Source organism: Bombina bombina, chromosome 7 (assembly GCF_027579735.1).
Source record: "Bombina bombina isolate aBomBom1 chromosome 7, aBomBom1.pri, whole genome shotgun sequence".
NCBI lineage: Eukaryota > Metazoa > Chordata > Amphibia > Anura > Bombinatoridae > Bombina > Bombina bombina.
Window position 1 is genome coordinate 130083261 of NC_069505.1, and position 25015 is coordinate 130108275.

At 38.7% G+C, this 25015-nt stretch overlaps 1 protein-coding gene across 4 annotated transcripts in view; it reads left to right on the top strand.

The window, feature by feature from the left end:
* Positions 1-25015, top strand: part of DGKZ (diacylglycerol kinase zeta) — an 821282-nt gene that overhangs the window by 603563 nt on the left and 192704 nt on the right. For all 4 annotated transcript variants that reach the window (XM_053720300.1, XM_053720299.1, XM_053720298.1 and 1 more), the window contains one exon: positions 12617-12696. In XM_053720300.1, the coding sequence (XP_053576275.1) occupies positions 12617-12696 (80 nt within the window). The remainder of the gene's footprint in view (positions 1-12616; positions 12697-25015) is intronic.

Below are 25015 nucleotides of genomic sequence, written 5' to 3' on the forward strand. Positions count from 1 at the left end.
TCACCACACTCACTTTGCCCTTCCTAGAAGTTAAGCAGGCAGAGAGAATGACTGGGGGTGGAGCTAAGGGAGGAGCTATATAGACAGCTCTGCTGTGGGTGCTCTCTCTGCCACTTCCTGTTGGGAAGGAGAATATCCAACAAGTATGGATGAATCCGTGGACTCGATACATCTTACAAGAGAAAAAAAAAGTACACATATAATTTTTTTAATGGCAAAGATTACATATATGGTTAGTTAAAGTTTACCATCACTTAAATTTCTTTAAGCGATGTAGATGATGATTGCAGGCGTTTCTCTACTTGAGAATTTTTGCACCTGCGTGATAAATTTTTTCTGCTACAAATTACTTCTGAATTCTTTGTATTTGACTCATGGAAAATGTTCTTAAAATATTTAACAAATCTTTGATTCCTTCTTTCACTGTGTTGTTTTCCCGACTTTTTAACATTTACCGGTCTTTTTGTTTGAATTTTGTGTCTCCAAATTTTATATATCTCCCTTAGTCAGGATAGTTTATAATTTTCCTTTGTTTTGCTGTTTATTATTTTTATCTTTCCCACTCATGTCTGAGAAATAGGATTATGTTCCTTTAATATCGTGGGCTTTATGCATTCACGTTTGTCCGAACCGCACTATTATATTACTATGGCAGCTATTATAAGTATCATATTTATTATTTTAGCTTTTTAAAGGAACATAAAAGTTCATAAAGGAGCTGTACTAATTTGTTAGGGTATTTTATTATTGCACTGTTGCTTGAATATAACTTTATTTACCCCCTGCAAAAGGGTTATGCACATTTTATCTGCAATTTGTTTTCACGGAAAAAAGGGCACTTTTGAAACAACCGCAGTTGTGAGGTTTTTCTTCTCTGAGCCAAGAAAGCATTTTTGGCTCACACTAAAAGCCCTATATTTATCAATGAACCCGAAAAGTTCTTGGTCATTAGAATCCTTTTTGTCAATAATTTTCAATAGGCTTTTCGAGACCATTTTACACTTATCGAATTCAACACCAAAAGGCACTTGACTTGATAAAGTCCCAAAATTGCCTTTTTGACATATTTGCAAATATTCCAAGATGATTTGCAATAATTCTAGTTTCTTGCGTATGTGCATGACACTCTGAGATGATCACAGATGCTATTTTAGAGGTGTATTTGTATAGATGGTCTGGATTCATTAAAGCTCTATTCCTTGCTATTGTATAGTCTGTTCAACAGGACCCAGATTTGCATATGTGCATGTATTTTAATACGTGATATCCCATAAGCTGATGGGAACCACAAGAAAAGCAAGAAAAAAGAAAAACATCTAGAAAAGTATCAATCGCGTTCTGTAAATTTTTGTAATTCACAATCACATTGCCGTAATTGTCAGTTGTCATCTTCATAAATGGGATTTCATTTGGAATTGTGTCTTCATAATCCAGATTTCACTGTTTACTGTTCCTTCTTGTTTGTTAGTGACTAAGATGGTTTTTATATATATAAAAAAAAAACAATAACTAGAAGGCACAAAAATTGTGTTTTTAATAACCGTTACTTACACTAGGTAGAAACCTGTTTTCCAGTTTTGGCGATATTTTTGCAGAAACATTATTGGAATGGAGGAAACCTGGTCACTTAGAGGTTCCATGATTCTTAGCATGAGAACTGTTAAAATCCTGTTATAGAAGTTGCGGCCACTTTCTGAAACTACTGTAATATATTGTAGTGCTCTTCTTGGTTTCTGATGTAAATCTCCGCAAACCGGAAATAGTTCTCTTTTAATAAAAAAACAATACTTTTAATATATAAGTAGTGAAAATATAATCTTTGAGCAAACATGCCCAGTATAAAAATCCTGCCCATATACAAATAGCATTCATATTGTTTACCAGTTATCAGGATGATTTTGAATTACAATAGGTTCATCTCCTCATTTTCCTCACCCTGTTCTCTCTCCACATTTCCCTTTCTCCCTACCACTTTCTCTTATGCCCCCTCTTTCCTTCTCAAATCCACCTCCTGTCTCCACCTCCTTTTTCTCTCTCCTTCCCTACCTCTTTCTCACAACATCTCTCTTCTTCCCATACCACTTACCAGGGCCGCCATCAGGGGGTGAAAGGGGTGACTCCTGTCAGGGGCCCAGTGGCCCGGGGGGGCCCATGAGGCAAGCACAATTATTTAAAAAATTAAATAATTAAAAATGTTGCAGCCACCAGAGTGCGCTACAGCAGAGTGCTATTGAGCGCGGGAAATGTCATTACAAGGAGTAAAGCATTAGCATTTGAGAGGATTTTTGAGTGTGCACTAAACCACTATGAACAGTGTGAGACACACTTGGCACTTCAGTTTGTACAGTGTGTGCCTGAGTCAGACGGCAGATCACTTTTATTTGCAGAGGAGGTAGGACTTAGTAAATGTTTTTTTTATTTTGTTGTGCAATTTCGGATTGTAACTTCAATATGGTAGTTGTATGGTGGGGCCAGGGGTCCATAAAAACAAAAAAAAAATTTGCAATATGCAGCAGTGTATTTATGATTATTTGAAAATGCTGTATAAATTCTATATTTAAAACTATGCAGAAATGTTTCCTCTTCAATAAACAAAGGATAGCTGCCCATTTGGCAGATATGATTTTATTTATTTATATATATATTTTAATTACACTCCAGTTTACTGCCCCTTTATGCAAGGACTTTCCAGATGCCAGGAGGCATTTTATCTAAGATTTTTTTTACATCTGCATACAATGGTATAGTCTCAGGCTAAGATTGCTCATTGTTTGATATGAGACAGATTAACTTAACACTGTTCAGTTTACACTAAAGCTGACTTAATTTTGAAATACATACAAACAAGCCTAAATCCTGCATTTAGCCAGACCTAATGGTATGAGACTGAATACCACAGCTCATGGTTCCACCAAGACCATATAGAGTACTGCATTGTCAAAATCCATAAGTACAGATGGGAACATTTGTACCCCAGATTTGAAGTGGTGCTCTTGGTTGGGGGAAATGGGGGAAAAAAGCCCAAAACATATGTCAACCTTTCAAAAGTACTTTTCTTTATCTACCCATTCTGACAGATCATTAATGTACAATTTTGAATTCACAGAAGTATTTTTTGTTTGCACATTTACAAATATGATTCTTTAAACAGTGATCTCTTAATTTCTGCTATTTTTTTTTATCATGCATGTCACACACTGTTGATTTAGGGGATGGCAATGTGCAGACATTTTACCTCCTGTGAGTGTTCCTGTGGGTGTCTGTGTTTGTCTGTGCTTTTGTTGGTGTCTCTATGAGTGTGTATGTATGTTTTTTTTCTGTGGGTCTCTCTGTGAGGGTTTGTGTGTCTGTCTTTGTGCATTCTCTGTGGATGTCTCTGTGAGAGTGTGTGTATGTATGTATGTACTGTATGTCTTTGTGTATTTTCTGTGGATGCCTCTGTGAGGGTGGGTGTGTATGTCTTTGTGTGTTTTCTGTTGATGTCTTTGTGAGGGTGTGTGTATGTATGTCTGTGTTTTCTGTGGATAACTCTGTGAGTGTGTGTGCGTATGTATGTCTGTGTTTTCTGTGGATGTCTCTGTGAGGGTGTGTGCGTATTTATTTGTGCATTTTCTGTGGCTGTCTCTGTGAGGGTGTGTGTGTGTATGTATGTCTGTGTATTTTCTGTGAATGTCTATGTGAGGGTGGGTGTGTATGTCTTTGTGTGTTTTCTGTGGATGTCTCTGTGAGGGTGGGTGTGTATGTATATCTTTTTTTTCTGTGGATGTCTCTGTGAGGATATGTGCATATGTCTGTGCATTTTCTTTGGGTGTCTCAGTGAGAGTGTGTGCATATGTCTATGTGTTTTCTGTGTGTGTCTATGTGATGGTGTGTATATGTCTGCGTATTTTCTGTAGGTGTCTTGTTGAGGGTGTGTGTGTGTCTTTGTGTTTTCTATGGCTGTCTCAGTGAGGGTGTGTATGTATGTCTTTGTGCGTTTTCTTTGGGTGTCTGTGTGTGTCTATGAATGTCTTTGTGTGTTTTCTGTGGGTGTCTCTGTGAGGGTATGTGTGATGTCTTTGTGTGTTTTCTGTGGATGTCTCAGTGAGAGTGTGTGTGTGTATATATATGTCTTTGTGTGTTTTCTGTGTGTGTGTGTGTGTATGTCTTTGTGTGTTTTCTGTGGGTGTCTGTGATTGTTTGTCTGTGTGTTTTCTGAGGCTGTTTCCTTGGGTGTATGTGCAAGTTTGTGTTTGTATGTGTGTGTTCAATGTCTAATCCTTTTTTAAATATTTTGACCTTACTAATGATTATTCACATCTTTCTACAGACTTTGAGACTAATGAGACCTTTCCGGAAGTCACAAATCAACCACTTAACCTTTAAATTATTGTTTAGGCAGTTCAGGGCCCTTTTCTTTTCAGCCACTGCATACTGTTGTTATCATATAGTTGTCATCTTCCTTGACAAAAAGATAATCAGAACTCCATATTTTGTCTTGTAAATCTCCTTTTTTGACAAAACTGTTGTCTACCTCATTACTTGTCAGGTCAATGTAAACGAGTGCTGAGTGTCTGTGGGTGTCTGTGTCTGAGTGTGTTTGTGTGTTTCTTTGCATGTTTTCTAGAGTGTCTATATGTAAATACTTGTGTGAGTGTGTGTTTTTTAGTGTATGAGTGTGTGTGTTTCTGTGTTTGTGTGTTACTACCTTTACAGCATTTCCAAGTTTGAGTACACATAAAGGGACACTGAACTTAAATTTTTACTTTTGTGATTCAGATAGAGCATTCAATGTTAAAGGGACAGTCTAGGCCAAAATAAACTTTCATGATTCAGATAGAGCATGTAATTTTAAACAATTTTCCAATTTACTTTTATCACCAATTTTGCTTTATTATCTTGGTATTCTTAGTTGAAAGCTTAACCTAGGAGGTTCATATGCTAATTTCTTAGACCTTGAAGGTCACCTCTTTTCAGAATGCATTTTAACAGTTTTTCACCACTAGAGGGTGTTAGTTCATGTATTTCATATAGATAACACTGTGCTCGTGCACGTGAAGTTATCTGGGAGCAGGCACTGATTGGCTAAACTGCAAGTCTGTAAAAAGAACTGAAATAAAGGGGCAGTTTGCAGAGGCTTAGATACAAGATAATCACAGAGGTTAAAAGTATATTAATATAACTGTGTTTGTTATGCAAAGCTGGGGAATGAGTAATAAAGGGATTATCTATCCTTTAAAACAATAAAAATTCTGGTGTAGACTGTCCCTTTAAGCAACTTTCTAATTTACTCCTATTATCAATTTGTCTTCATTCTCTTGGTATCTTTATTTGAAAAGCAAGAATGTAAGTTTAGATGCCGGCCCATTTTTGGTGAACAACCTGGGTTGTTATTGCTGATTGGTGGATAAATTCACCCACCAATAAACACCAATAAACAAGTGCTGTCCAATGGTCTGAACCAAAAAATGTCTGGCTCCTTAGGTTAGATGCCTTCTTTCTTTCATGTAATTAGCAAGAGTCCATGAGCTAGTGACGTATGGGATATACATTCCTACCAGGAGGGGCAAAGTTTCCCAAACCTCAAAATGCCTATAAATACACTCCTCACCACACCCACAAATCAGTTTTACAAACTTTGCCTCCTGTGGAGGTGGTGAAGTAAGTTTGTGCTAGATTCTTCGTTGATATGCGCTCTGCAGCAGGTTGGAGCCCGGTTTTCCTCTCAGCGTGCAGTGAATGTCAGAGGGATGTGTAGAGAGTATTGCCTATTTGAATTCAATGATCTCCTTCTACGGGGTCTATTTCATAGGTTCTCTGTTATCGGTCGTAGAGATTAATCTCTTACCTCCCTTTTCAGATCGACGATATACTCTTATATATACCATTACCTCTACTGATTCTCGTTTCAGTACTGGTTTGGCTTTCTACTACTTGTAGATGAGTGTCCTGGGGTAAGTAAGTCTTATTTTCTGTGACACTCTAAGCTATGGTTGGGCACTTTTATATAAAGTTCTAAATATATGTGTTTAAACATTTATTTGCCTTGATTCAGGATGTTCAGCGTTCCTTATTTCAGACAGTCAGTTTCATATTTGGGATAATGCATATGAATAAATCATTTTTTTCTTACCTTAAAATTTGACTTTTTTCCTGTGGGCTGTTAGGCTCGCGGGGACTGAAAATTCTTCATTTTATTGCGTCATTCTTGGCGCGGACTTTCTTGGCGCAAATTTTTTTTGTCATTTCCGGCGTCATACCTGTCGCCGGAAGTTGCGTCATTTTTTTGACGTTTTTGCGCCAAAAAATGTCTGCGTTACCGGATGTGGCGCCATTTTTGGCGCCAAAAGCATTTAGGCGCCAAATAATGTGGGCGGCTTTTTTGGCGCTAAAAAATTCGAGCGTCATTGTTGTCTCCACAATATTTAAGTCTCATTATTTATTGCTTCTGGTTGCTAGAAGCTTGTTCATTGTCATTTTTTTCCCATTCCTGAAACTGTCATTTAAGGAATTTGATAATTTTTGCTTTATATGTTGTTTTTTCTATTACATATTGCAAGATGTCTCAGATTGTCCCTGAATCAGAAGCCACTTCTGGAAAAACGCTTAACTGAGTTTCAGTTCTACCAAAGCTAAGTTCATTTATTTTAAATGTTATAAATGTTTATCTTTAGCTATGGTTTGTAATAAGGTATTATGATATACTTTTACATGCAGAATCCATTAGTGTTTATGCTTTATATATTTCCATTCTTACATTTTATGTACAAGAAATATTTAGAAGATTTATAAGAAATATTTTCTGATTCTATTTTAAAGGCTTTGTCTGACTTCGTGCCTTCTAATAAAATTTTTAGGTCTTTTTCACTTCTTTTTTAATTATTGAAGTTTCAAATGACCAACAACATACTGATTTATCCTTCTCTGATGTTTTTTCTCTTTCAGAAATTTTCTTCATCAGATATTGACACTAACAAATCTACTTTTTTATTATTTTTCTATTATTAAAGTACATTTGTTCTTTGTTGAAAAGGTGTTGATTATTTTGGATATTAAGGTAACTAGTTCTTTAAGACTAGCTGACACTATTTCTGCCTATTTATTTCTTTGTTTTCAGAGGTTTTCTTTCCAATTCCCCATTCTAGGGAATGGAATAGGCTGAGAATTTTCTTTTATTCCTTTTTCAAAGGTTTTAAACTATATTCTTTGCCAGCAGTTAAACTCAATTTGGAGGGTTCTCCAATTTATTGGGGCTATCTCTACTTCTACTAATTATGCTATTGTTTCTATAGCAAAATAGTATTTATTTTCCTTTAGATAGTTGTATCTTATTTATGGATAATTATTTAGTTTCAGGTACTTTTCTTGGTCCTGTGATTTATTTGGATATTGCAATTGCTTCATTTTTTTCTGTTTACTTTAAGATCAAGTATCAGATTATGATTTATTTTAGCATTGTTAAAGGACAACATTTACTAGACCAGGTGCTGTTGCATTTGTCTTGTTGTTTTGCATTTATTGATTATGCAAGTCCACTGTATTGACTGGTCCTTTAAACTGGACTATCATGCTAATAATTTCATTTGTGTCTTCATTTTATTGAATATTTTCGCAAATGAGGGTTAATCTATGTCTTTAGCTATTTTAGCTAGAAGAATTTTGTTTTGAGATAATCAATTATTTGTTTTATAATTGGATTCAATTCTTAACTGTTACTCTGGGCTTCAAGATTGAGTTCTAAGACTAAAACTTTAAGCTTATACTAGTTTAGTTGTTCTTATTAAGGAACAAATTCCTGAGTTCTTTCCCAAGTAACATGTTTGTAATTGGGGTTCGAAATCAGCTCCCTAATATTGCGATGTTCGTGCCGTATTCCAGCTTGGCTGGTAAGGGGCAGGTTAAGACTTCTTTGAAATTTATTTGGTTCTATTTTTTCCAAATTTCTTTGATTTTATTCCAGTAAGGCTAACACTTTCTTTAAGTGTGTTTCTGTCCTATATATTTTGGGTACTGTTGAAGCATGGCTGGACACCCATGGGGTTCAAGCACTGCTCAGACCTGGAATCTTCTGGGGTATTTCTTCCAGTTCCTTGTTTAGGAACCGGGTTTGGAGTTTTATTCAAACTATTTTGCCTTTTTATGGTCATTGATAGCATTATTTGTTTTCATTATATACAATAAATGCATATTTTAATTTTTCTGTTTTCATTCAGATTATTTTCTGAGGATGCGGAATCTCATATGATTCACTTGCTCTTCAGGACATAGTTAGAGGATCTTTTTTTTGAAAGCTCTTGATTCCTCACACAAGGGTCACCTTTTTTAGTTTTCCAGAAAGTTTGTGTCACTGTCTTTGTCTCTATCAGACGAGGGATAATTCTATTGGGTTCCGTCTGTCGGTACCTTTAGTCTCTATTATTTCCTTCAGTTGCTATATATGCATAGAAGTTTTAGGTCTTATGGCCACGGCATTGGATTCAATTCCCTTTGCTCATTTTCACTAGAAAGAACATTTCCAGTCTTTTATGAGTGTTGTTTCTTCTAGAATATGGTTGGAGGATCAATTTACCAAAAAGTTCGTTGATTCCTCAGACAAGGGTAACCTTTTTTAGGTTTCCTGATAGATTCAGTGTCCTTGACTCTGTCTCTGACGGACAAGAGACGTCTGAAATTGGTTTCAGCTTGTTGAAACCTTCAGTCTCAATCTTTCCCTTCGGTAGCCTTATGCATGGAAATTCTAGGTCTTATGACTGCTGCATTGGACGCGGTTCCCTTTGCTCGTTTTCACATGCGACCTCTTCAGCTCTGTATGCTGAACCAGTGGTGCAGGGATTATACAAAGATATCTCATTTAATATCTTAAAACCGATTGTTCGACACTTTCTGACGTGGTGGACAGACCACCATCGTTTAATTCAGGGGGCTTCTTTTGTTCTTCCAACCTGGACTGAGATTTCAACAGATGCAAGTCTGACAGGTTGGGGAGCTGTTTGGGGGTCTCTGACAGCACAAGGGGTTTGAGAATCTCAGGAGGTGAGATTACCAATCAATATTTTGGAACTCCGTGCAATTTTCAGAGCTCTTCAGTCATGGCCTCTTCTAAGAGAGAGTCGTTCATTTGTTTTCAGACGGACAATGTCACAACTGTGGCATATGTCAATCATCAAGGAGGGACTCACAGTCCTCTGGCTATGAAAGAAGTATCTCGAATTCTGGTTTGGGCGGAATCCAGCTCCTGTCTAATTTCTGCGGTTCATATCCCAGGTATAGACAATTGGGAAGCGGATTATCTCAGTCACCAAACGTTACATCCGGGCAAATGGTCCCTTCACCCAGAGGTATTTCGTCAGATTGTTCAAATGTGGGGACTTCCAGAAATAGATCTGATGGCTTCTCATCTAAACAAGAAGCTTCCCAGGTATCTGTCCAGATCCAGGGATCCTCAGGCGGAGGCAGTGGATGCATTGTCACTTCCTTGGAAGTATCATCCTGCCTATATCTTTCCACCTCTAGTTCTTCTTCCAAGAGTAATTTCCAAGATTCTAAGGGGTGCTCGTCTGTTCTGCTGGTGGCTCCAGCATGGCCTCACAGGTTTTGGTATGCGGATCTTGTCCGGATGGCCACTTGCCAACCGTGGACTCTTCCGTTAAGACCAGACCTTCTATCACAAGGTCCTTTTTTTCCATCAGGATCTCAAATCCTTAAATTTGAAGGTATAGAGATTGAACGCTTGATTCTCAGTCATAGAGGTTTCTCTGACTCTCTGATTAATACTATGTTACGGGTTTGTAAATCTGTATCTAGGAAGATATATTATCGAGTTTGGAAGGTTTACATTTCTTGGTGTTTTTCTCATCATTTTTCTTGGCATTCTTTTTGAATTCCTAGAATTTTACAGTTTCTTCAGGATGGTTTGGATAAAGGTTTGTCTGCAAGTTCCTTGAAGGACAAATCTCTGCTCTTTCTGTTCTTTCTCACAGAAAGATTACTAGTCTTCCTGTTATTCATTGTTTTGTACAAGCTTTGGTTCGTATAAAACCTGTTATTAAGTCAATTCCTCCTCCTTGGAGTTTGAATTTGGTTCTGGGGGCTCTTCAAGCTCCTCCGTTTGAACCTATGCATTCGCTGGACTTTAAATTACTTTCTTGGAAAGTTTTAGTTTCTTTTGGCCATCTCTTCTGCTAGAAGAGTTTCTGAATTATCTGCTCTTTCTTGTGAGTCTCCTTTTCTGATTTTTCATCAGGATAAGGCAGTGTTGCGAACTTCTTTTAAATTCTTACCTAAGGTTGTGAATTCTAACAACATTAGTAGAGAAATTGTGGGTCCTTCATTGTGTCCTAATCCTAAGAATTCTAAGGAGAGATCATTGCATTCTTTGGATGTAGTTAGAGCTTTGAAATATTATGTTGAAGCTACTAAGAATTTCCGAAAGACTTCTAGTCTATTTGTTATCTTTTCCGGTTCTAGGAAAGGTCAGAAGGCCTCTGCCATTTCTTTGGCATCTTGGTTGAAATCTTTAATTCATCATGCTTATGTCGAGTCGGGTCAAACTCCACCTCTAGGGATTACAGCTCATTCTACTAGGTCAGTTTCTACTTCCTGGGCGTTTAGGAATGAAGCTTCGGTTGATCAGATTTGCAAAGCAGCAACTTGGTCTTCTTTGCATACTTTTACTAAATTCTACCATTTTGATGTGTTTTCTTCTTCTGAAGCAGTTTTTGGTAGAAAAGTTCTTCAGGCAGCTGTCTCAGTTTGATTCTTCTGCTTATAATTTCAGTTTTTTTCATTATAAGATTTAAACTTTATTTTGGGTGTGGATTATTTTCAGCGGAATTGGCTGTCTTTATTTTATCCCTCCCTCTCTAGTGACTCTTGCGTGGAAGATCCACATCTTGGGTATTCATTATCCCATACGTCACTAGCTCATGGACTCTTGCTAATTACATGACAGAAAACATAATTTATGTAAGAACTTACCTGATAAATTCATTTCTTTCATATTAGCAAGAGTCCATGAGGCCCACCCTTTTTGTGGTGGTTATGATTTTTTTGTATAAAGCACAATTATTCCAATTCCTTATTTTTTATGCTTTCGCACTTTTGTCTTATCACCCCACTTCTTGGCTATGTGTTAAACTGATTTGTGGGTGTGGTGAGGGGTGTATTTATAGGCATTTTGAGGTTTGGGAAACTTTGCCCCTCCTGGTAGGAATGTATATCCCATACGTCACTAGCTCATGGACTCTTGCTAATATGAAAGAAATTAATTTATCAGGTAAGTTCTTACATAAATTATGTTTTTTCAAATAAAGATAGCAAGAGCACAAAGAAAAATTGATAATAGGAGTAAATTAGAAAGGTTCTTAAAATTGCATGCTCTATCTGGTTCACAAAGGAATACATTTGGGTTCAGTGTCCCTTTAAGAATAAAGTGCATATATGTTTTTAGTCACTTGTTCAAAAAGTTCACATGTCAAAGGGGTGGGGGGGCTGATCAATGGGTTAAGTAAGTGGCCCCAACATTTCTAGTCCCTCTTTTTATTTAACTGCATGTAATAGACACTACTATAAAGAAGAAAGCTTCTTTCTGTCTGTATCCACCTACCCTCTCTCCCCATTCTCTTTTACTCTCCCTTATAAATTTTCTGTCCTTCTACTCATCAAGTAACGAACATCCTACAAGTTAAATGTCTGTAGGGAGTTGAGATATTGGATGCATAACAAAACCGTCATTGGAGGGAAATAATCCACAATGTAATAATATCTCCAAGTAGGATCGTCTTACATAAATAGATACAAACTTCTTTTTTTATTTTTTTTTATTTAAAGAAAATACCCACAGCAAGGACCGTAATATTAAAGGGGAAAAAAATACTGAAAAAAAACATAATAAGCATAGTCAATTCCATGTATGTAAGGGTAAAAAAATAAGCAAATTATGGGGAAAATTTGAAAGGAAATGAAAGAGAAGGAAAACAAAAGCACAAAACATTTGAATGACAAAGAGAAGATAATACACAAATTTAAAGGGACAGTCTAGTCAAAATTAAACTTTCATGATTCAGATAGGGCATGTAATTTTAAACAACTTTCCAATTTACTTCTATTATCTAATTTGCTCAATTCTTTAGATATCCTTTGTTGAAGAAATAGCAATGCACATGTGTGAGCAAATCACACAAGGCCTCTATGTGCAGCAACCAATCAGCAGCTACTGAGCATATCTAGATATGCTTTTCAGCAAGTGATATCAAGAGAATGAAGCAAATTAGATTATAGAAGTAAATTAGAAAGTTGTTTAAAATGACATGCTCTTTCTAAATCAGGAAAGAAAAAAAATTGGATTTTATGTCCCTTTAAAGAGGTGATCTCAAATTTAGAGGCTTCCAAGTCCAACTCATGGTATGAGATTGCAACCAATATATACAGCTCTATAACCTGTTCCCCTAAACTTCTCATTTTCAGTGTTTCTGTTGGCACTTTGTTTTTACATTATGTCTGTTTTTTTGTTCTCCCTGCTCCTAATTATCTTATTGGTGCATAATACTTTACCCATGTCCTTTCTTTTATTCTAATCTGTCCTCTGTTTTTTTCTTTCTTTTTTCCTATTCGCATCACACTTTCTCTCTGATTTCAGCTCTCCCGCTGGGAGTTATTGTGGTTCCTGGAGACAGTGATCTGGAGACTTGTCGCGCACATATTCAGCGACTACAAGAGGTAAGAACAGCACTGTCTCTTGCCTCCACATCAATATCATTTATGTGTGTGTCAGCATATTCAGTAACGGTGAATTGGGGGTAAAATAAGTCTTAAGATCTCTAAACATTTAAGTGATCTATGTTCCTTCAAGTGAGGTTTATAGCTTACACTTTTAAATTGTTAATATTAAATTATAATAATACCACAAATAAACAGTTATTTGTAAAGTGCTTCCAATTTCTGTTCCACTGGGTACGTGAATAGGAATGAATAATGATGCTGAAGCATGGTTACATTTTATATATATGGGACAGTTTGATCCCGAAACGTCACAATAAATTGCACCTTTTTGGAAAGTCCAGTGAGTGCAGATCTACTACTTTGTTTATGATACTTCTGGTTCTGACACGCTGGCTGTTAAATTGAAGGTGTGAGTGCTTATCCTCTTGCAAGTTTATATATATATATATATATATATATATATATATATATACACACACATTAAGCAGACTAAACATAAATACAGGAGCGGAGTACCCTTCTTTGAAGACCTTACAATCTACAAGTGCATACAGGTGTGTACAGAAAATGCACAAGTTTTTTAAGGAGGTTGCAGTAGGAGTGTAATTTTCTATTCTGTGAGGCCAACTCCATGTGTATCACATACATTCTAAATGACGAGGCAAGTAACCATGCATCCAAAGCACTCTTCCTTTCCGCCCGCTAATTTGCCATGAACCCGGCAGTGCTCCAGAAACAGCCAGCTCTGGCTCTTTGTGTGGTAGTGAATGTTGTGTATAGCACAATCATTTATTTTGCTCATATGGTCCCCAAATCAAGCAAACATGTTTAGAAGAGTGCACATTGAAATGCTGTATCAGTTGCATTCTAACTTTGGTGATCTTGCATATACTGTAACGCTTAACAAAAGCAAGCTGAAATAAGTGCTAAAGTTGAAATTCACACTCACAGCTCTCAAATATTCACATGGGCTCACTTGTTGCAATTTTGATAGGAGTACACGCAGACCTGATGCCAGGGTGCATACAATCTAAACATGTCAATCAAGCACACCACAGGGGCACTATGACATCATGGAAATAGTTTGTATTGTGGATTATTCCAGTCTGTGCTGTTTTCTGTGGCAGCATCCCAAAACAGCCGCTTTATATCCCCACAACCCCCATGCAGAGAACTGAGGTCATTCCAAATGGATTTAGGTTTATTTAGCTTGGCCCCAAATCCCAAGCACTCAGGAGGGAACCGGCTGCTGTGACACCTCTCACAAAGCCGGAAACACAACTTATATTGAGCTTTGTCCAACAGAAAGCTTTACTTTAATTTTTTTATTTCTTAAAAGTTTTAAATTAAAGATTTCTATTCTGTTTTGGTAATAGAATTGTAAAAACATCATCTCTTCTAATCATATCTACTGCTCTTCAAGAAGATGGCAAATACATACTTTCAGATATTTAAGTTCTTTATTTATAATGTTACATTTTGTGATGCATGCAAGACTTTGCCATGTATTGGAGAAATACTGTGTGGATATTAGTCAGCAGAATGCATATTCTTTATTTCTGTACAGTGTAAGACGGCTGCTTCATTTCAGAGGAAGAGAAATGTTATAAAAATAGATGCCAGGAGACATTTAGGGCCAGATTACAAGTGGAGCGGTATTTAGCGCTCCCGCTTGAGCTATAGCTCCGCTAGAAGTAAGTTTCCTTCCATAAGGCAGGGAGATTCCACAACTTCATTCCTTACTGTTTGAAAATACAACACCTGGCCACCAGAAGGAGGCAAAGACACCCCAGCCAAAGGCTTAAATATCCCTCCCACTTCCCCTTTACCTTAGTCATTCTTTACCTATAGGAGGTGGCAGAGAAGTGTCAGAAGATTTGGATATTCCTGTAATGGGTATGTTCCCTTTAAGAAAGGACTGGAGTTTTAAGTAATTATGTCAACCTCTCGGTGAGAGTATTGATGAAAGTTAGAGTCTGGAGATGCAGGGAAAGTTTTTCTGCAAACCCATCCAGACTTTTGCCTTACAGCTCGTGAGCAATCAGTGTTGACGAGTTCCACTGCTTGCTGTTACACACCCAAGTCCATGTCAGAAGCGTCACTGCAAGACTGTCTCACTTTAGACGCTGTGCCTGTTCTACAGCATGGATCCTGGAGGGTAAGACAGTTTTATATATACACTTTTTCTATACAGGGTCGCAGTGTGGCTCCTTTATGCCTCAATAGGATCAAGGGTTAATATCTTCTTCAGGGAGATTATTTGAACAGCTAGGGGTTATTTATAACTTCTTTAATGTGAGAGTTTTTTGGCTCATAGACTGTGTGCTTTTGGCTTGGAACAAACAGGTTTCACATTCGTTTTTGAGTATTGCACAGCTTATAATAGCTTAGAGCCTTTTCTGTTCTACGCACCACATGACCGGGTACAGTCTTTTCATTTTCACGATCCTGCTGTGGACATCACTCCTAAGGAGAGCATTTTCACTGTTAGCTGTCTGGGTCTAGGAGGTGGTGAGTGCCACAGCCATTGGGATTATAAAGGTGTTGTTTTTTTTAATAAAAGCGTTCTTTTTTGTCTGTCCTTCTGTGGATATATATTAGCTATGGAGGACTCTGATACTACATTAGAAGGTTCCGCTTATTCTGTACTGATGAATAATTCCTGTTTATATTGTGAGGAGGCCGTGGTTTGCTCGCCTGCTCAATTTTGTTCCATTTGCCTAAGCACTGTTCTAAAGTCTAAGAAGGGAGACATGCTTGCTAATACTCATAGTGCTATTAGCCCCTCTGAACCGTCTACCTCTCAGGAATCTGTGTCTCAAGAGATTACTACCCTTTCTAGACTACCTACTCCACATGCAGTTCCCCGCGGCTCAACTAATCCTCCATCTGGAGGGGGCTTTTTTCCTGCGGACTTTACCGCGCAGTTACAATGGGCGGTGCCTGCAGCCATGCGTGCCTTACCTCCCTCTAGCAAACGTAAGAGAAAGGTTAAACATAGTTCTCCTGACCTAAAGTCATCTAAATATTTTTGGATTTAGCTATTATGTCCCAGCTATCCAAGGATAAGTTAACCTCTGTATCTTCAGAGGGTGAACTTTCTGAGTCGGAGACTTCAGTTTCTAAACCTCCTTCAGCGGAGGAACCCTCCTTTAGATTTAAAATTGACTATCTGCGTTTTTTATTAAAGGAGGTTCTGTCTACGCTAGAGGTTCCAGAGGCTACACTCCCTCAGGAACATAAGATCACTAAATTAGACAGTGTTTATGAAGACAGGAAGGTCCCTCTGACTTTTCCTGTGCCAGTTAAGATGGCGAACATTATTAGTAACGAATGGGAAAGAATAGGAACTTTTAAAAAATGATTCCCGGTCCCTGACACTCAATTAGATTTGTGGGGCCGCATCCCTAATGTGGTTGGCGCTATTTCTACGCTAGCTAAGCATACTACTATCCCTCTGGAGGATAGTTCTTCTTTTAGAGAGCCTATGGATAAGAAAATGGAAAATTTTCTGAGGATGATTTTTCAACATACAGGGTTTTTATTTCAACCGGCGGCAGCTGTAGCCGCGGTTGCTGGAGCAGCTACCTACTGGTGTGACACTGTCAGAGCTCATAGAGGTGGAGACTCCCCTCGATGATATTTATTAGAGAATTAAACCTTTGAAAATTTCTAACTCCTTCATCTGTGTCGTGAATATGCAGATTATTCACCTAAATGCAAAGGCTTTTGGCTTTGAGGTCCTAGCCCGCCGGACTCTCTGGTTGAAGTCTTGGTCTACGCATATGACTTCTAAATCCAGACTCCTTTCTCTTCCTTTCAAGGGTTAGATTTTATTCGGTCCAGGGCTGGACTCCATTATTTTTACGGTTACCGGAGGGAAGGGTGCCTTCATACCGCAGGATAAGAAGAATAGGCCTAAGGGACGACAATTGTCAAATCACAACGACAGAAATCCTCATCCAAGTCCGAGCAGCCCAAGAGTAATTGGAAGCTGGCTCAGTCCTGGAATAAGTCCAAACAGACTAAGAAGCCCGCAGAGAACAAATCGGCATGAAGGGGCGGCCCCTGATCTTTTTAAAGATTCTTGGTTCCAGGATGTACAGGATCCTTGGGTCCTGGAGGTTGTATCTCAAGGATACCGGATAGGATTCAAGTGTCATCCACCCAGGCTCAGATTCCTACTCTCCAGTCTTTCTACAAGACCAGAAAAGAGGGCTGCCTTTTTAGGTTGCATATGTGATCTCTCCTCTCTAGGAGTAATTGTCCCGGTACCTACAGCAGAAAGAGGTTTAGGGTTTTATTCAAACCATTTTGTGGTTCCAAAGAAGGAAGGAACTTTTTGTCCAATTCTGGACTTAAAGTTCCTAAACAAGTTTCTGAGTGTTCCCTCTTTCAAGACAGAGACAATGCAGTCAATCTTTCCTCTGGTTCAGGAAGGACAGTTTATGACCACTATAGACCTGAAGGATGCTGTCAGGATTTCACTCAGCAACCGGCCTTTTGTTCTTGAATACTGTGCTGTACCTTTAAAAATCAGTTACATTCAATCCTGACTCCTATATATTTCCCAGCAGCCCCTACTACTTTGCTTGGTATTGATGTCTTAACCTAAACTAAGCCTTGTGCAATCCTGAATATTAACTCGAATTACTAGGGTTATTGTCAGTTATTTCTACAGTGACTTTTGTTCTTTACTTCAAGTTATTCTCTAAAGCAGCTCTTACCCTACCTGGTGCGTTGCTGCACGGATCGCTTAAACTCTTTCCTCAGGCGGAACTACTTTCCACACTACCGGAATTTGGAATCCATCCGCGGTGACGTCACAAGCCAACTTCACAGATCTAACCGATACTACCTGGTCCTGCTGCAGCTCCGGTTTTCAGACCGGTCAGCTCCTCTGCCTTCCTGACTACCGAAGCCTGTACTAACTACTTGTACATACATAACAAGGTACTCTAAGTGTTACTTTACTTGCGATCTACCTAAAGCAATATCGTCTGCTTATTGAAGTGAACTGTGTAGTTACATTATACCTCTAGCTACCTCTCTCTTATTATTTACCATCTGCTTCTTTAAGTGCTTAGTATTATTATCTACCTTATTTATATTACTCATTGGTTCCTGCACTAGAACTCTGCTGCAAATTGTAGTGAATATATCACAGGTGGCAGCATTAGAGTTCTATGTCACATCTGAACCATAATATTAACTGCTAGTGGTTAATGAGGCTTGCAGATCACCATCTAGGTGATTCATTTGCTCGCCTCACACTTCCTAGCAACAAAACAACATTATATATCTCAGCAGCTGTGGTTTGAGTTACTAGTAACTTCTTTATTCTTTCAGTGATTCTAGCTTGCCTGACAGATGCATACCTTCACGTTCCAATACACAGGGAACATTTTCAGTTCCTGAGGTTTGCCTTTCTGGACCAGCACTTCCAGTTCATAGCTCTTCTGTTTGGCCTAGCTACTGCTCTAAGGATATTTTCGAAGGTTCTGGGGGCTCTTCTAGCCATTGCCAGAACACAAGGTATTGCAGTAGCGCCTTACCTGGACGATATCTTGGTACAGGCACCATCTTTTCGTCTAGCGAAAGAACACACTGAGTCCCTTCTCAGTATTCTTCGATCACATGGATGGAAGATAAACTTGGAAAAGAGTTCTCTTACTCCAAGTACAAGGGTGAATTTCCTGGGGACAATAATAGACTCCATATCATGAGAATATTTCTCACAGATCAGAGACGTTGCAAGCTAACTACTGCATGTCTTGCCCTCCAGGCCTCCTTGAGACCCTTTGTGGCCCAGTGTATGGAGGTGATCGGACTCATGGTGTCCTGTATAGAAATCATTCCTTTTTGCCAGATTCTATCTCAGACCCTTACAACTATGCATGCTGAGACAATGGAATGGCGACCATTCAGATCTGTCTCAACAGATTGTGCTGGACAACCTGTCGAGAGACTCGCTCTCTTGGTGGCTCTGTCCAGATCATCTGTCCCAAGGCATGTGCTTTGTGAGACCGTCCTGGGATATTGTGACTACGGACGCAAGCCTTTTTCGGCTGGGGAGCCGTTTGGGGTGCAAAGAAGGCACAAGGACTGTGGACTCAGGAGGAGTCTTACCTTCCGATCAATATATTGGAACTCTGGCAATCTTCAATGCCTTGAAGGCTTGGCCCCTTCTGGGTTCGTCCCAGTTTATCAGATTCCAATCAGACAATATAACCTTGGTAGCCTACATCAACCATCAGGGGGGAACTAGAAGTCCCTTGGCGATGAGAGAAGTATCTCAGATACTAGAGTGGGCGGAGACTAACAGATGTATGCTGTCAGGTATCCACATTCTGGGTGTGGACATCTGCGAAGCAGACTTCCTCAGCAGGCAATCCTTTCACCCAAGGGAATGGTCTCTCCTTCCTGAGGTGTTTGCAGAGATATGCAGCGAGTGGGAGACACCAGAGATAGATCTCATGGCATCCCGCATCAATACCAAGCTACCCAGATATGGGTCGAGGGATCCTCAGACGAAATTGATAGATGCCCTATCAGTACCATGGAGGTTCAGACCTCATATCTTTTTTTCTCCATTACCGTTTCTCCCTCATGTGGTGGCTCGTATCAAGCAGGAGTGAGCATCAGTGATTCTGATTGCTCCATCATGGCCGTGAAGGACGGGATTTGCGGATCTGGTGGAGATGTCCTCATCTCCTCAGTGGAGGTTACCTTGTCGCAGAGATCTGCTGATACAGGGTCCCTTCGTTTATCAAAATCTAGATTCTCTGAGGCTGACTGCGTGGAGATTGAACGCTTAGTCCTAGCCAAGAGAGGGTTCTTTGAGAGTGTTATCGACACTCTGGTTCAAGCTCGTAAGCCAGTTACTCGTCGTATCTACCATAAAGTGTGGAGGACTTACTTGTACTGGTGTGAAAAGTGTGGCTTTTCCTGGCATAAGGTTAAGGTTGCCAGAATTTTATCTTTTCTCCAGGATGGACTGGAGAAGGGTCTATCTGCTTGTTCCCTGAAGGGACAGATATCGGTTCTGTCAGTGTTACTGCACAACAGGCTCCATTTGAGCCTATGCATACTATTGACATTAAATTGTTATCTTTGAAGGTTCTTTTTTTTGTTGGCTATTACCTCTGCGCGCAGTTTCTGAGATTTCTGCTTTGCAGTGTGACCCCATCTTATCTTGTTTTCCATGCTGATAAGGCGATTTTACATACTAAATTAGGATTCCTTCCTAAAGTGTTGTCGGATCGTAACATTAATCAAGAGATTATTGTTCCTTCCTTGTGTCTTAATTCTTCTATAGCGAAGGAACACTTGCTTCACAATCTAGATGTGGTTTGTGCTTTGAAGTTCTATCTTCAGGCTACTAAGGAATTCTGACAATCTTCCTCTTTGTCATCTATACCGGGAAGCGTAAGAGGCAGAAGCCTACTACGACTTCTCTATCTTTTTGATTGAGGAGTGTTATCCGCTTAGCTTATGAGACAGCGGAGCGACAGCCTCCTGAGAGGATAACGGCTCATTCCACTAGAGCAGTGGCTTCCTCCTGGGCTTTTAAGAATGAAGCCTCTATAGATCAGATTTGTAAGGCGGCTACCTGGTTCTCCTTACACACTTTTTCTAAATTTTACAAGTTTGATGTGTTTCCTTCAGCTGAAGCAGCTTTCGGGAGAAATGTTTTGCAGGCTGTGGTGCCCTCAGAAAGGGTCCGCCTCTTTTTTGTTCCCTCCCGTTATTCATTCAGTATCCTCTGGAGCTTGGCTATAGTTTTCCCAACAGTAAGGAATGAGGTTGTGGACTCTCCCTGCCTTATGGAAGGAAAACATAATTTATGCTTACCAGATAAATTCCTTTCCTCCCTGGCAGGGAGAGTCCACGACCCAGTCCGTAATTTATTTTTGTTGGGCGGCTCCTTTTTTTATATTGTTTCTTCTGGCACCTTTATACCCTTATGTTTCTCCTACTTTTCCTTGTTCCCTCGGCAGAATGACTGGGGGATAGGGGAAGTGGAAGGGATATTTAATCCTTTGGCTGGGGTGTCTTTGCCTCCTCCTGGTGGCCAGGTGTTCTATTTCCCAACAGTAAGGAATTAAGTTGTGGACTTTCCCTGCCAGGAAGGAAAGGAATTTATCTGGTAAGCATAAATTATGTTTTTTCTGTATTACAAGTCGAAAGTAAACAGTTTTCGATTGCGCCCTAACCTGACGCATGTAAAAAGCCGAACTAAGAATATTGCGCGCATAATAACATATTTCCCCCATAGAAGTCATACTAACACTACTCACACGCAAACCTGGTCACATATTCTCAAGTTCTTCACATAACAGAATATGTTATATTTATTCATAAATATATATTTATACATATATCTGATGGTATTTTGGTATATTCTCTCTCTCTCTCTCTCCTCTCTCTCTCTCTCTCTCTCTCTCTCTCCCTCTCCTCTCTCTCTCCTCACAAAAGTGAGTACACCCCTCACATTTTTGTAAATATTTTATTATATCTTTTCATGTGACAACACTGAAGAAATGACACTTTGCTACAAACTAAAGTAGTGAGTGTACAGCCTGTATAACAGTGTACATTTGCTGTCCCCTCAAAATAACTCAACACACAGCCATTAATGTCTAAACCGTTGGCAACAAAAGTGAGTACACTCCTAAGTGGAAATATCCAAACTGGGCCCAATTAGCCATTTTCCCTCACTGGTGTCAGGTGACCCGTTAGTGTTACAAGGTCTCAGATGTGAATGGGGAGCAGGTGTGTTAAATGTGGTTTTATCGCTCTCACACTCTCTCATACTGGTCACTGGAGGTTCAACATGGCACCTCATGGCAAAGAGCTCTCTGAGGATCTGAAAGAAAGAATTGTTGCTCTATATAAAAATGCGTGTGCAATGTCATCACTAAATAGGACTAGGGCCCGAATATCATTCTCTCAAAAAAAAACTTTAAAACCCTTGGGCACTTTAGTTGCCCTATACTGCTTGGCTTGTTCACCTCACCTTTTCTCTTCTCAAATATCCTACCAAGGCCAGATCTTTCCCTTATAACCCTTTGTCAGAGCTCCACACTTGTGACAGTGACTTCCTATATAGTCCTCATTTCCATCCGTTTGCGGGTGCAAGCAATAAACAGGAAGATAGATCAGCAGGTAGCAAGGAGGGGAGGTAGTGCGTATTCATATCTCCCAAACCTCTTTTCTACTGAGTTTCAGAGTCCCACATGTTGTCTGATTAGCTGTTGGGCAAATTGCGATCCAATTAAAGAATCTTGCAGCCTAACACAGCTTTGGCTTCACTAATGTAAATGAAGGAGACAGAGTATGCACAGGAGAGGAACACTCATGGCACACAGATCAAATAAGTGCTTATTCTATTATTTTTTTTTCTTTCAGTCAGAAATGAATGATCTTGTTAGTTTGCCTTGAGGTTATTAGTGAATGTTTTTAAGACCATTTTTAACCCATTTACTCCTCGTTACATATTTTATTTGAACTATGTAAAGAAATAAATAACAGGGTGCCTAACTATTCACTTAGCAGATCACATTACTAGGGGAAATATAAATGTGCATAAATATTACAAGGTTAAAAGCAAGAATTCAAATAAAATAAACATACCATGCCCATTGCTGCCGAGTTAATAGATATGACTCAGAGGAGAGAGCAGTGTTTTCATTTAGCAGTGATAGATTTTTATGGTTTTTGTTTAAAATAGTTTTTTAACCCATTAAACGCACACACTGCATTTTCATTGGTATATACTTCAAGAAACATTTTGGCTTAAAAAAATAAAAGATTACTTTAAGCTGTATCCAAAGAGGTGGTGAGTCTGAATTTTGTGAGAATAAAAGTCTGATTTTGCCCATAGACCCAGCTTCTAGTTACAATCCTGGTTTATGTGTTAAAAGTGATGTTCTAGTGAAAAACAAATGGGTCTTTTTGGTTCCAGGCTAATTTTTTCAATTATTTTTACCGAAATTCAAAGAGACTCTTCCCCAAATATGTATTATTCTATAACTGCCTCCTTCTGATCTAAGAGAATTACTAAACTTCTAAACAATAAACATTCTGGAGTAGACTGTCCCTTTAAAACAGATTCTTGTCAACTGCTTCACAAAACATTCAAATTTGTTTAGGTGTAAAAAGCACCTACATATACTAATCAATTGAATAGCATGTGATTTAGGTCTATCAAAATTAGATTTTGTAACTGAATTGGTATGCGAGCTAAAAAGCCCATAAACAGCCAATAGGATTTCAGTAGCTCTCATCCTATTGGCTGATTTGAAGAATCAAATCAGCCAATAGGAATTCAAGGGATGCTATCTTTAATCGCGTACCTTGAATTCACTGTGTACGGCGGCGATCGGATGAAGAGGATCCTCCGCCAGGACCCTTGAGTATCTATTTGGGGCTTTAGTGTTAGGGGATCCTCCGCCAGGACCCGTGAGTATCTATTTGGGGCTTTAGTGTTAGGTTTTTGTTTTTTAAAAAAATTAGGTTTTTGGGTTTTTTTAGATTAGGGATGGGCAGCAAAAGAGCTGAATGTCCTTTGAAGGGCAATGCCCATACAAATGCCCTTTTCAGGGCAATGGATAGTTTAGTTTTTTTAGTGTTAGGTTTTTTTTTATTTTGGAGGGTTTGGTGGGTGGGGAGTTTTAATGTTAGGGCGTCTTGGTATGTTTAATTCTTAAAAGAGCTGTTAAATTTAGGGCAACGCCCTACAAAAGACCCTTTTAAGGACTATAGGTAGTTTATTCTTAGATTAGGGGGTATTTTTATTTAAGGGGGGCTTTTTTATTTTCATAGTGATTAGGTTTAATTTTTTTAAACTTTGGTAATTTTTTTTGTATTCTGTAATATTAGATATTTTTATTTTCAGTAATTTTAGCTTAATTTAAATTTAGGTTTAATTTTTGGGTGTTAGACTTAGGTTTATTTTATAAAAAAAAAAATTTACATTAGGGATAGGCAGCAAAATAGCTGAATGCCCTTTTAAAGACAATGCCCATACAAATACCCTTTTCAAGGCAATGGATAGTTTAGGTTTTTTAGTGTTATGTTTTTTAATTTTGGGGGGTTTGGTGGGTGGTGGGTTTTACTGTTAGGGGGACTGTAACTGCAAAAGAGCTGTTTAACTTAGGACAATGCCCTACAAAATGCCCTTTTAAGAGCTATTGGTAGTTTAGCATTAGATTTGGGTTGGGGGCTTTTTTATTTTCATAGGGATTAGGTTTCATTTTTTAATTTTTGATAATTTGTTTATTTTTTATGTAGTTTTTTTTTTTTTTTTTACTAACAACACATAGAGGCCTATTTATCAAATGTCTGTCAGACCTGATCCGACAGTGCGGATCAGGTCCGACAGACATCGCTGAATGCAGAGAGCAATACGCCTGCAGGGAGGTGCCAATCAACCCGATCAGAGCAGGCGGACACGGTTATGGAGCAGCGGTCTTCTGAAGACTCGCCAGAAACACAGGCCCTTAAGCTCCATTCGGACCTTGATAAATGGGCCTCATAGACTGCCCTCTGGGCAGGCTTACCAACTAGTTATATATATGACTGGATGAGTGCTTCTCTGTGCTGTCGAGCAGTATTAGAGTGGCAAGTGTACATGATCCCTTATGCTGCTTTTAAGGACACTTTTGTTTAAAGGGAAATGAAGCACAAATGATTCAGAGTATACACTTTTATACTACTCAAATATTTTCAAATTGTCTTTGTTCTTTTGGTATCTTTTTGTTGAAAAGCCTGGAGCACTATATGGCAGCAGTATTTGCAAGAATGCAAGAATGTTGCAAGAATGTTATCCATATGCAAGAGCACTAGATGGTAGCACTACCTCCCTGGGTATCTCTTCAACAAAGAATATCATGTGAACAAAGCAAATTTGATAATAGAAGTAAACACTAAAAGTAATATTAAATTGGGATGATGGATTGTAACTTGCATTACCAAATCCTTACCAAGCATAGGAAAAAGCAGTTAATTAAAGGGACATTAAACACTTTGAGATGGTAATATAAAATGATAAATTGTATATATAAAACAACTCTGCAATATACTTTCATTATTTATTTTGTCCTCTGTGCCTGTAATTCCATTCTGAAATTGTGAGCTTTTCAGTTCCTGTTAGAAATGGAAGTGCAGACCACTGTTATATTCCACACAGCCATTGGCTGCACACTCTAGTGACCTATTTATAACTGTCTCTAATTGGCCACAGCAGAGAAGGTAACCTAAGTTACAACATGGCAGCTCCCAGTGTTTTATAGACACTAAAACTTTACACTTA